Source organism: Brachypodium distachyon, chromosome 4 (assembly GCF_000005505.3).
Source record: "Brachypodium distachyon strain Bd21 chromosome 4, Brachypodium_distachyon_v3.0, whole genome shotgun sequence".
Taxonomy (NCBI): domain Eukaryota; kingdom Viridiplantae; phylum Streptophyta; class Magnoliopsida; order Poales; family Poaceae; genus Brachypodium; species Brachypodium distachyon.
Window position 1 is genome coordinate 19,799,354 of NC_016134.3, and position 13,253 is coordinate 19,812,606.

General features: G+C 43.5%; 2 protein-coding genes across 2 annotated transcripts; both read left to right on the forward strand.

Annotated features, from left to right (window-relative positions):
- Positions 1-871: 871 nt before the first annotated feature.
- Positions 872-5,698, forward strand: LOC100836077. Its single transcript, XM_003577482.4, has 2 exons — positions 872-1,526; positions 4,617-5,698. The coding sequence occupies exons 1-2, from the start codon at positions 972-974 to the stop codon at positions 5,289-5,291; spliced, it is 1,230 nt and encodes a 409-aa protein (XP_003577530.1). The 5' UTR covers positions 872-971; the 3' UTR covers positions 5,292-5,698.
- A 1,617-nt stretch (positions 5,699-7,315) lies between these two features.
- LOC100836387 (protein NRT1/ PTR FAMILY 8.3) lies at positions 7,316-11,145 on the forward strand. The gene is made up of 6 exons (XM_014901939.2): positions 7,316-7,670; positions 7,748-7,887; positions 8,945-9,047; positions 9,153-9,370; positions 9,521-10,056; positions 10,179-11,145. The coding sequence occupies exons 2-6, from the start codon at positions 7,807-7,809 to the stop codon at positions 10,999-11,001; spliced, it is 1,761 nt and encodes a 586-aa protein (XP_014757425.1). The 5' UTR covers positions 7,316-7,670; positions 7,748-7,806; the 3' UTR covers positions 11,002-11,145.
- Positions 11,146-13,253: the final 2,108 nt, after the last annotated feature.

Genomic DNA, 13,253 nt, shown 5'->3' on the forward strand with positions numbered 1-13,253 from the left:
AATTATGGTACGGAGGAATTACAACGTAAGACAATATAGATGATGGTAGTGCATCATAACTTTTTCTACAAAGAAGACAGAGAGGACTATTATAAAGGTTAGCACAAAGCATCTCAAACATAACATAATTTATATCGAAATTCTTGATCCACCGGCCGGTTGCTAATACAGCCAGAACGAGCCTATGACGTGCCGCTACTCCTCTATCAGAGCCGGCCTGACCTTGTTGATGACAACGAGGAAGTCCTCGTGCACGTGTCCCTATGGACCATCGTCTCAAGAGGCACAATCGTCGTTGCCGAACCCTTGAATCGATCTAAAGAATTTGACACATGATCTCAACATGTACACATGGCAAGAAACCCTAATCTCATCGTCGTGAGGAGACGACAGGAGTCTACGTTGGCGCTCCGTCGATTTCGCCCTAGCAGATGAACTCAACAAGAATCTAAGCCAGAAAAACCATCTCAACGACGAAGCGCCGCCATCCATCATTCTACATCCGTGAGGACTAGACGTCTTCCGAATGTCTCTCTACGGTACGAAATATCACCGGACGCAATCGAGACCCAAAGACTTTTGCCGAAGTCATCTTTTCGCGCCGCTGACTATTGACAAACGAGAAAGACATGTCTAAGCCTTGCGCTTTTAGTCATAGGAGTGCATTTTGTCCGAATCTCAAATTTCTCAAGAGACGTTTCTCGTTTCTGCATGTTCTCTGGTTCCCGACTTCCCGTTGCTACGACAGCGCGTGAAACTGTAAGTGGCGTGTGTCAGAATTGGCCGTTGAGAAAAACCGCTTGCAATGTGCAAACGCACACAGATCCCGCACGAATCTCGGCGTGCACATCTCTCCCTGTCGCGTCAAGGAAACAGACCAAACCATTTCCCCTCCTCTTCACTCGCCCCCAGCTCGCATCCGTGTCCCACCTCCAAGTCAGATCTCGCCGCTCACGGCCACCGCGGCCGCCATGGGCTCCGCGCATTCCTCCCACTCCTCCGTCTCCACCGCCGCCGACGAATACGACAACGATCCGTCCGCCGCGTCGTCCTCGGAGCCCTCGGCCCCGCCCCCTCCGACACAGGCACCGGTCCCACCGGCGTCCGCGTCCAAGGTGCTCGAGCAGGAGCCCGAGGTGCTCCCGTGCCGCGCCGCCGACTCGCCGCTCTCGCCGCAGCCCTCCGCCGCGGGCACGCCGCGCCTCCTCGGCCCAAACATTAAGGTCTGGGACCCCTGCCACGTGCTCCTCCCCCCTCCGTCGCCGCACCAGCAGCAGCACCACCACCCGCAGCAAGGGAGGGCGGAGACGCCGCTGGAGGTGGTCATAGTTAGCCACGGTGAGTGCGCGTCCGCGATGCGGCCCGACCTGGTCGGCGGGCGGTGGCCTGCGGCCGCCCTCACGGCGCGCGGGGAGCGGCAGGCGCGCGCGCTGGCTGTGTTCCTGCTCTCCCGAGGCTCGCGGCTGGACGCCGCGTGGACGTCCCCGCTCGACCGTGCCCGCGCAACTGCAACCCTCGTCTGCCGGGTGAGCCCTTCTTGCCTTTCCTTGTGCATTTTCTACTCCTGCATTGTGCTTGCTTACTGTCCTGTGGCTCCTTTCCTTGGCTTGCAATACACCTGAATTGTGGGCCGAAAGAACACTAGTGAATGAAGGTGAACTATTTTACGCTAAAGTCTACTATTGGAAAGTAATACCATTAGGCATTTAGAGGTCTGTATTGTGCTTGCTACTGCCTTCGTATACTCCACACTGTTGTCACAAAGACCTTTCTTTTTATCAAAGATTGCATCCTATCGTTTTACCGACCATTACATTCCAGCTTTGTTTCTAAAGCACATCAGAATCACAGCTTCATGGGTAACTCGGGATACTAGTTTTACAAGCTTTTAATAACGAAGCACACCTACAGGTAAACATATTCAGTGAGAAAAGCCATGATCCCCAGCTTGCATCCATTCTATTGCTTTGGTTGCGCTCTTGTTTGTGCAAGTTGTCCCAGCAACGTGTAAATGAAGAGCTCCCACACCCAGATGTCCTGTGCTGAAAGTAGTATAATACATTAACGGTTTTGCTATTTCTTAGGCAACTGAGAAATAACTATTTCTCAGTCGATGATAACAACCTTTTTTTTGCGGGTATATGATAACAACCTTTTGATTCAATCATTTAGATTCGTGTAAGATTAATGTAGGTTTGATGGATAAGAAAATCTTCATTGGATGACTACGATTGTCGACTGGGAAATGGACAATAATGTACTAAAGAAACAGACTTCGAAGCAGTAACCAGTGGGGTTCCAAGGAATTTTTAGTTGAAGACCATGTCACTCATTCCTGACCAACCAAAGTGGCCATGAAATGGCTGCTAAGGAAACCCTACAATGTATTTCTTACCAAAGTGGCATGTGTCAAATTTTCTTTACCAGCAAGCCCTACAACCTCATAATGGAAGAATGCAATGTTGATGGGACAAACATCCTACTAGATAATGTATTTCGTACCACACACCAAACAAATTGTGGCAATGGACATTGGAAAAGAATAGGTTGTGGATTCCAACTGACCACAAAACTTGCAAAGAAGGAATAAAAGTTATCCCAGCAAGCCTCTCTTGCCAGCTACTTGGCTGATTGGAGTTTATCACGAAAGAAACAAACATTTTTTTACAATGAATTGATTACTGACAAATATCTGCCGTTCTGAGACCACTCATACCTTGAGAACTCTTAACACTATTGACAGATTTCGTTGAGTAGAACTGAGTTTTCTCGAGTGCCAAACTAAAATATAACTGTCCTTTGTGAACTCAACTCGATCTCTTCTAAAGTCATGTTCCAGACACCATTTGTGCCTAGTCAGATTTAATACAACTTTGTACTAAATCAGCGACATTTATTATGGATCGGAGGGAGTACTTGCTTATCATCAAAAAAGTTAGGGAAACTAAATGTTAGAAGGATAATCAATCTTGTAAACATCCACCCAGAAATCCACTTTCCCGACCTTGCCAAGCAAGTAAGCAGAACCCAGCTGATTTTTTTTCTTGACCATGATTGTGCCCTTTCGTAGTTGTAATTAATCTTTGTCTTGTGTTCATTTGTTATGATTGTAGAATGGTTTTGAAATTAGTGGTGAGCTGGTGGCTTTTTGTTGTCTTTCATGCTATGCTGTAATTTTAGTGTTAAACGCTTGTGATATGACAGGCAAGAAATTGTCCTTTGATTCTCGTAATTTGGCATTGGACGGGATAGCTCATCCTCTGGTGACGCTGTTCAGGAGTGCACAGGACAAAACTAATGTTCTTTGGATTTATGAATGCCACAGTACCCGACATTATATGGTACAATAGACACAAAAATAAAGATGTTTAAAAACATCAGGAAGAAGCCACACTGTTTAAAATGATAGGGACAATGTTGTTTTAGATCTAGATGATGAGCATCTGTTCTTTGGAATGTGTAGTACTTCCCTATGTACTATAATCTGCACTTGATATACAGATTATAAGCATTTCTTGTTCATGTATGTAGCTGATTGACAGTCAAATTGCACCAAAAATAGTGATCATGTTGGAAATGCAGGAGGCTTAGAATGAAAATTGGAACGACTAGCCACACGACTCACACCTACTGATTATGTTATCATCGTCAGGCTATTGCCCCATGATCAACGTACTCTACCTATAGCTGACCAACAGGTGAGGTGATCATTCAGAAACAGTTTGGTCAAAAAAAATCATTCAGAAGCATCATGTTAAGGAAAATGGTAGCATAAATATGGAACAATAGTCAGTTGGAGATGCTCTGCATGAGAAATTTTTGAAAAAAAGGAATCCTTTTAAGGGACGTTTGATTGATTTTGGTAAAAATAGCAGTAGTGAGTTAGGAGAGAGTCTAGTTGATCTACAACTGATTCTAGTTTTGACTGGTGATGGTGTAGTGCTGTGCTTGTGCACACGGTCCTTCTTACGGTGGGACAATTTCGATTTTTATTTGAATAATTGTCCTTTGGCATTTGGTGCATTAGGCATGTATTAATTATACCAATATAATTGATTGGCCTTAATATGTAGTTCACTAAAACAGGATCATGCACCACCTCTCCGGTTTGAAAGTATCCCCTTTTTTGGTTACAACCACATGAACTTGCTGTTGTTTTTTTGTAAGTGGCGGACACTTTATAAAAATTCTGGGACAAGAAATCCCAGCCGCCACTCCTAACTAGCTGTTAATGATGAACACACAGTAGCCATCCATATGTTGAAGCTGATACTCCAAATGGAAAAAAAACTATGATATTTACTGAAATGTATTCATAACATAATCATGGGAATGTGTGCCTTATAAATGCTACTTTAGTCTTCAAATGATTACGCATGAACCCTGAGCTTGATCTGTTAAATGGAAGTTTAGTTTTCTCATTCACAGCAACAAAAACCTGTTAAAAGATATCTTGAATGGGATTGCCATTATTATATATGATGTAGTTATCCATACGGTGTGCACATGTTAGCATGTCTCAACACCTTGAACTTCTAAAAGTGACATATGTTCAATTTCCTGGTTGGTCTTAAATCTGATTTTTTTTTCTGACATATCAAACTGTTAATATGCAGGAGCTTGATTTCCCAGAGGACCAGATCCAAATATCAGATGCTTTGACTGAGATGAGTCATGGTCAGTGGGAGGGGTGTCCAAAATCAGAAATCTATACTCCAGAAATGATTAACCTGATGGACAGTACCCAGCCTGATTTCTCAGCGCCCTCAGGAGAGTCACTCAGGCAGGTACAGTTTAGGATGATGGAATTCCTGAACCGAACAGTCATAAGGTTACCAGAAAAGGTGGCAATGGGGGATACACTATCACAACAAAATGACCTAAAGGGGTTATCTCGGCAGAGCTCCACCAATTCAGTCCAAGATGGCCCATCTTGGGATTTGCTTTACAGGCTCAATCGACATAGCCTTCAAAGGAAGAAATCTGGTAAAAGCAGGCTCCAGTTTGTCACTTCTGGGGACAATGAGACTGAGGATGACTTCTCACCTAAAGAAATAAACCATAGGCATCACCTTCACGAAGCAAATCTGGGGAGCTCGACAACCTCAATTGCGATTTTCTGCCATGCCATCCCCATTCGATGCCTCCTTGCAGGCTTGCTGGACTGCAATCCTACGATGTCCCAAAGAATATGTATAGATGATTCCTCAGTCACAGTTCTTGAACATTCGCTAAGAACTGGGTGGCAAATAAAGAGGCTGAATGATACTGCACACCTCAGGCTTCTGTAGCTGCAAGCTGTTACGCTGTTCAGCAGGAATGCTGCTGATGTTATTATATGTGGTGCAAAGAAACTATCTGATCATATTTCGGAAATCTGATATGAGGTTATCTGCTGACATTCACCTACCCTACGTTGCCATGGGAAACGGAGTCTTCCTATTGTATTTCAGTTGTATTTACTGCCATATTGCACTGCCAGGAAGATCTGGCCTGTAATAGTGTTGTGCTGTAATTTTTGCTTCCTTTGTTTTTTCTAAATTATTTGGTCAAGTGTAATTTCCAACTCATCTTTTTTGGTGCCACATCCTAGTGTATCATTCTTTTGACGGGTCATTTTGTATGTACTGAGATATCTGTAAATACTTTGTAATTGGTGCTATGAGAAATGCTTAGGGGCTTGTTAACTTCTTTATCAGTTTTAAGTTTTAACACCTTAAGACAAATTGTAAGATACACAATATGACTTGCATGAGAGAAAAAAAACACTGGGTGCTTTGTTTATGGCATAATCCTCATATTGCTTAACAGGACTAGATTTTCAATTCATCTCACATAGGCACATTTTTTTGCAGAACATTCAGCCACATATTTGATATTAGACCTCTTTAGATATACTTCATCCGTTTCGAAATGTAGGGCATATAATTTTTATCGACTTTCAAACTTTTAGAAGTTCAAGCCAGCGATGCCATTCGCGTGGCTAAAGCTGAAACAACTACTTATAGAAAAATAACAACATATACAGATTCAAACTAAGATACTATGATAAACTTTTTTTTTCGCAAAACAAAATATATTTCACAATATATCTAATGATCCTATTTTGACATTGTAGATGTTCATATATTTTTTATAAAGTTAGCGATAGTTTGTTTAGAAAGTTGGCAGTCAACAAAAATTATACGTCCTTTATTTTGGAATTGTGGGAATACCAACCTAGGCCTGACAATCTAGGTTGGTCCCAACAATAAATTATAGAGAAATTATATTTTAAATTATTTTATATCATTTATAAATACAATAATTCATTCTACCGATCGAATCCAAGTCACCAGTATTTTTAAATCATGAGAACTGAGAAGCATTGCATAAGAATGTCTCCATGTTCGGTGAAAGTTAAAAGCGCACCAAGTCCGGTAGCTTTATTCATCTCTATCTCAAAAACTGTTGGCGATAAGGGTGAAACCGAATCGGATATTATTCGGCTAAATTCGGATTCGATCCGACCGTACAGGATATGGTAAGAGAAATGTCTATCCGGTTGGATATGGATATGTTATTCGGATACGGTACACGATACGGTATAACCATAATCTGCCGGATATGGATTATTCGGATTTGAGGTCGGATCCAACAATAAAAATTCGGATACTACTATCCATTTTTTAACCAAAATGTCAACGGTTGGGCGTTATTCCGTGTACCGATCTTAGCGTCCCAACGGTAATACTGAGCGGCCGTTGGATGGGCTCTCAGAAACAATTAGCTGCAGCAAGCTTGTTCTTGTTGTCGGAGATCATTGCATTGATCTACTTCAAAAGCGGTGAAGCCACGAGAATCACTAAAGTATTCGAAAACCAAGTCCGGATGCTGCAACCGTCTCCGTTCTCGTGGAACACATCAATAATATTTCCCTTCCAAAAAATATATTTCCCTTGATATAGATGTGCCTTAAAACTTTCAGATTACTAATATTTCCTTTGATCGTCTTTGCCAAACATGACCGATATTTTTTATTTTTTAGTGATCTTACAGCCACCTTCAAGCAAACCCTTCAAAATAAAAATAAAATAAAAGAAGGCACCTACTGCTTACCAGACCTACTGCCCTCCGTGATGGAGGAATGATGCTAGAATGCCAATCAGTTTGAGCGTTGCCGTACATTTCATGAATGCTTGGAATTGCGCGCCGATCAATTTGTTGGTCGGTGATTGGTTAAAGATAGCTGTTCACGTAACAGTGAGCCTCGTTCTCAGACTTCAGCCTGACAGGAAGAAAGCTCTACTTGTAGACCTTTGAGGCTCGCTATGTTTTCTTCAAACAGGAATCATTTAAAGGGGTCTTTTTCTGTGAAAAACTGAAGGAAGACTCTGTTTCCTCCTCTTAGTCTCATTGATCTTACATGGCATGCATTTAGTGATCCTGCATCTCATGATTTTCTTATGATTTCTTTGGCTGAAATGTGGAAATTGGAATTGATATGTACCAACCACCACCTGATAATAATATCAACCGGTGCATCTCTCCCAGAACTCCACACTCAATCTCGCCACATTTATTGATGTACGAGAAAGGAGAAGTTCCAGCCTTTCATGCGTGTCCTTGCCAAGTTTCTTCCACCTATGTATACTACTTTCCGAGTGACAACTGACGATTGCTGTTTTCGGGTACTTCCTTTGTTTCCTCCTCTCACCAATCTTACGTTTTCATTTATTTTTATTTCATTTTCTTGGTACTGCTATAGTGCTATAAAAAGGAGCATCCATCCATCGGTATTCGGTAAGGCAGCTTCAGGGCAGCAGAATGGCAGGCTTCATCACAGAAGCAGAGCAGGAGAAGCTGCCTCTTCTTCCTCTCCTTCATGGCACCCCTTCACAGTCACAGGTCACCCCTCTTCTTCCTCTCATTAGCATCATGGTTTGGCAATAATTATTCACATAAATTGCGCTTCTTTACGATTTCGGAACTGCTGCGCATACGACACTTATGTGTCCGACGGATTGGCTCGATGGATACGATAGCAGTGTGTCCGACGGATGGCTCGATGGCTCGACGGAACTGACAATTATGCATACGGCACATGGATGGATGGCTTGATGCGCACTATCAGACGTAAATTGTACAAGCAGGGTCTTACGTATAGCAATATTCTTGCGATTTCATGTATTCCTTCCGTTCCTAAATTAATTTGCACTAAAATCATGATAAGAATTTAGAAAGAGAGAGATGAGAGATAAGATAAGTTGCAGCTTGATCAGCTATTTTTTCAGAGATTCGGGCAGTGATAGTAGATTTCCTGGCAACTAGTAGGTGTTACCTGGATTTGTGGTCGTACATGCACGTAGAGCTTGATGTAGTACATCACAGATCAAAACTCTTACAATTAATCCTGGATAAGAAAGATCAAACGTTCAGTTTGTGCATTTATGTGAAACCGTAGGGCAGGTACACATCACACGTCACCAATTATGGATAATGATTACGGTTTTCAATCTTTACTGCTCATCTTAGTAGCAAAAACCCCAACCCGACACGGCATTTCGAAACGTCTGTATAGTTGGCTAAAATCTGTTAGTCTGTTAGTGCCTTGCTCTTTGATTCCCATGCTTGACTGCTGCTTCAACCGGGCAAGGGATTCATCCCAAGGCAGCAGTACTAGTAGTATCCCCTCACCCAAAAAGAAGAAAGGCAGCGGTTTCCATGTGGAGCTGCCGACGAGGGGAGGACAGATGTAATTTAGCGCGTTAAGACGAGTATACGTATAAAGCTGTTGAGATGGAAGTGCGGGCAGCCTGTGTCACTCGAGATCCCCGTCCATGCTCGATCTCAGCACCCACAGAGCGATGCCGATGCGCCTTTTTCTTCTCCGGTTCCCTTTCCTCGCCCGCTGCTCTGCTCTCACCACCCAACGGACGAATCCCCCGTCCCAATGCCTCCGCAGGATCATCACGGCCCCTACACTGGCGACGGATCCGTCGATTTCAAGGGAGCTCCGGCGCCCCGAGAGCGTTCAGGGAAATGGCGAGCCTGCTGCTCCATTCTTGGTAACGCGCTCTCTCCCTTCCAGTGTTGGCGTGTTGCAGGAATCGGATGAACCAGAGATGGTTGATGATCATTCACATTATGTTATGCTCTGTTCTTCTTCGCAGGCGGTGAATTCTGCGGCGCTCTGGCGTACTACGCGGTGGGGACGAACCTCGTGAGCTACCTGACCAAGGTGCAGCACCGGAGCAACGTGTCGGCGGCGAGCAGCATTGCTTCTTGGCAGGGCACCTGCTACCTCGCCTCTCCGCTCGGAGCCTTCTTGGCAGACTCCTATTGGGGGAGACACCGGACAATCGTCGTCTCCCTCACCATCTTCACCTTTGTAATTAAGCTCCTCTTGCTTCATTCACTAGTTACTACTCTACATACAATGTCTGAAACAATTTTCTCTTTTCAAGGAATGGTTCACTATACTGATCATTGAGTTCTACAATGTCTGAAACATTTTGTGTGTGTCATTTTCTCGTTTCAGGGAATGGTTCTGCTGACGCTTTCTGCAGTGGCTCCGGAGATTGCAGATTCCGTGGTGATAATCTCTCCTCGGGACACCCTGTCCTCTCTAGGCCTTTACATGACGGCTCTGGGCTTGGGTGGTATCTGGCCTTGCGTGCCGACGTTTGGGGCTGACCAATTCGACGACACCGACGCCGCGGAGAAGACTCACAAGGAGCGCTACTACAACTGGTACTACTTCGCTGTCAACGGCGGCTTCTTCTTCGCCAGCACCGTCATGGTGTGGATCCAGGACAACTTGGGCTGGGGATTGGGTTTTGGGATCCCTACACTGTTCTCGGCGGCTGGCATTGCCGGTTTTCTCGCTAGCACGAAAATTTACAGGTACCAGAGGCCCGGAGGAAGCGCGCTTACCAGGGCTTGCCAGGTTGCCGTTGCGGCTATCCGGAAGATTCATGTTCATGTGCCGGTTGAGAGCTCTCTTCTCTATGAGATTCCTGGGAAAGAGTCTGCCATTGCAGGCAGCCGGAAGCTGATGCACACGGATGGGTTGATGTATGCTTTTTGTTGCATATCTTCAATCTCTTCATTCTTGTCAATTTCGACAGAATTGCTAATATTAATTGCAGTCACTTGAGAATTGTAGATAACTAATTTTGAATCTTTTGGCCTTTTAGGTTTTTTGATCGAGCTGCTACTATCACTTACTCTGATAAAACATCTGCTGATAACCTACTGAACCCCTGGAAGCTTTGCACGGTGACACAAGTGGAGGAGCTGAAGATCCTGGCAAGAATGCTGCCTGTCGTAGTGACAGCCATAATCTTCAACACCGCCGAAGCTTCGTTCCCGCTTTTCGTCGAACAAGGCAGCGTCATGGACAACCGGATCAATGGTTTCGATGTACCCCCGGCCTCCTTAATGACATTCAACTGCATCTGCATCCTTTTGTTGGCACCGACCTACAACAGGGTCCTTATGCCGATGGTGAGCAGGATCACCGGCATCAAGCGAGGCATCTCTGAGCTCCACCGCATCGGCATTGGCATGTTCTTTGCGATGCTTTCCATGGTAATGGCTGCATTGGTGGAGAATGCGCGTCTCCGCATCGCCGAAAACAGAGGTTTGGTGCACCAGAATGTCGTGGTCCCGATGAACATCCTATGGCAAGCGCCGCAGTACATCTTGGTGGGGGTGGCGAAGGTGTTCAGCGTGGTGGGTTTCATCGAGTTCGCCTATGAGCAGTCTCCTGATGCCATGAGAAGCATGTGCCAGGCTTGTGCTCTCATCATGGTCACACTGGGGAGCTATCTTGTCTCCATGATTCTAAAGATCGTCGGTTCGGTGACGGTGAAAGGAGGGAGCCATTACTGGATACCGGAGAACCTTAATGAAGGGCATCTTGATCGATTCTTCTGGTTAATGGCAGGATTACAGTTCCTGAACCTGCTTGCGTTCGTGTATTCCGCCACTAGGTTCAAGCGTAAAGTAGCTACTTAAGCCTTATTGTTTCTTATCATATGAGGTGTGTATGTTATGTGTGTTACATGAGACGTGAACATCAAGTCTGGAACCTCGGTCATATTAATCATGCAATCTATGTGTACGGTGGTGATTTCTTTGTCAAACTCCGCCTTAAAAACATTTTTGATGACTTCAAAGGGAGCTAGAATAGATAGCTGTTTATGGTGTAGCCCAAAATGAGCTCAAAGCTACCCCAAAAAAAAAGAACTCAAACGCGATTTATTTTTGTTGTAAAACAGTTGGTTAATACTTGTCGCAGTAAATCCCTTCCCTGTGCTCGTTCATTGAGCGAGATTTCAATATTCTATGATACCAAAAGGATAAAAGTAACCTCGCTTTGATACCGTTGGGCTTTTCTTGTTCAATGTTGTCACTGATATCTTGTACATGAGGGAAATTGGCTCTCAGGACATCAGTTTACGTGGGCCAAAAATTTGGGTTAATTTCATATAAGCCACAAAAATTTTAGCGAATTTGAAAAATGTCTTTCTAATTCTCATCTTTCGAAAAAAGCCATTGCAAATCTGTATATTCTTCGAAAAATGCCATCAATGGTCTGGCATTTCTCAAATGATGAGAATTGTAGTGGCATTTTTCGAATTCACCAAAATTGCAGTGGCATGTATCAAATTAACCCTTGAGCAATTGGATGGGGTGTTCATGACTAACGAGTTGGAACAAAAATTCCCTATGGTATCTGTTCAAGCCCTTTCTCGTTTGAATCGCCCTGCTTCCTCACTCGGGTTAAGCGACCTTCCGTGCTAATCGCCATCTCTTCAAATCTGAGCTTGGCAGAGTGATACACAAGGGCATTGTGGAGAGAGTCACTCAGATTTGGTGTAGGTCATGTAAAGGGAATAATTTCGCTCAGCATTTTAATAGTAGGCCGGGGGCTGTTCCTCGTGGCCTCCGTGGTTGCGCGATCCACATCACTGGTGTCAACAAGCGTGAAAATGCTTGCTTGTCGGCTACTGTCGATAAATTCACCGACGTCTGAAGTATTACCGACCAAGATATTGAGCTTAAAATTCAATCAAATGCGTCAGCAGCCTGACTTCGGTGTGAAGAGGAACTTAAGTGGTATTTCAACGATCTAAGGTTGAATACCTACTTAAAGTGGACGGTGATAGTAAGTTCTTTCATTTGGTGGCAAATGGTTGTAGTCGGAATAAACATATTTCACCCTACAACGGGATATTATCCAGGGTGCTGATCTTCTTAAGCAACACATTACAAAATATTATCAAAAAAATTTCACTTCATCGGAAACCAGTTTTGTGAGTTTCGATGAGTCAAGATTGGGTAATATCCCCCAAGCCTCTAAGGCTGGAAATGGGTTCTTCGGGGCCCCTTTCACGGAAAAGAATGTCAAGGAAGCAGTTTTCCATATGGAACATAATAAAGATCCAGATCCAGAATGTTTCCCAACGGAATTCTATGAGACTTTTTGGAATGTTATCAAGAATGACCGGCTTTGTTCAATGATTCCCACAATGGTATTCTCCCGCTTTTTAGCTTTAACTTTGGCGAGATCACTCCTACCAAAGGTGAAAGATCCTAATAGTATTCGTAGTATAGGCCCATTTGTTTCTTTACGTGGTCTTTAAATTTTTTTTACTAAGGTTGTGAATAGTCATATGAATAGCGTGGCGGACCTGTGGTGCACCTGACTGAAAATACGTTATGAAGGAAAGATATACTGTGGTGGTCTTTCATGAAACCATTCACGAACTGCATCAAAAAAAATTAAGCGAAGTCATCCGTAAAACTGATTTCGAGAAAGCCTATGATAAAGTGAAATGTTTGTTCCTCATGTAGACTCTTCGTACCAACAAAAGATATTAAGTGCAATGTTGGATTGAGTACTTTGCCTCCAGAAAGACAAACTCTTCTGATGTCATTTTTAATTTTTTTAAAGAAAACAAATGAAAGCAAACGAAAGAAGCAAAAGAAACACAAAATCTTTTTGAAAAAATTCTTTTTTTGGAGAACAAACCAAGAGAGCAAAAACGAAACCAAAGAAAACCCAGAAAGAAAGAAAGACAGAAAGGAAAAACATATTTGGAGTTTTCCTTTTTCAAAAGCTAAATGAGGAGAACTAAAAAACCAAAATAAAAATAGAAAATCCTTTTGTATTTTTGAAGGGAAAAAAAAGCAAACACGATAACTAAAGACTAAAAAGAAAGAAAACAATAAAAAGAAGAAAAGGATACGTACTCCCTCAATCT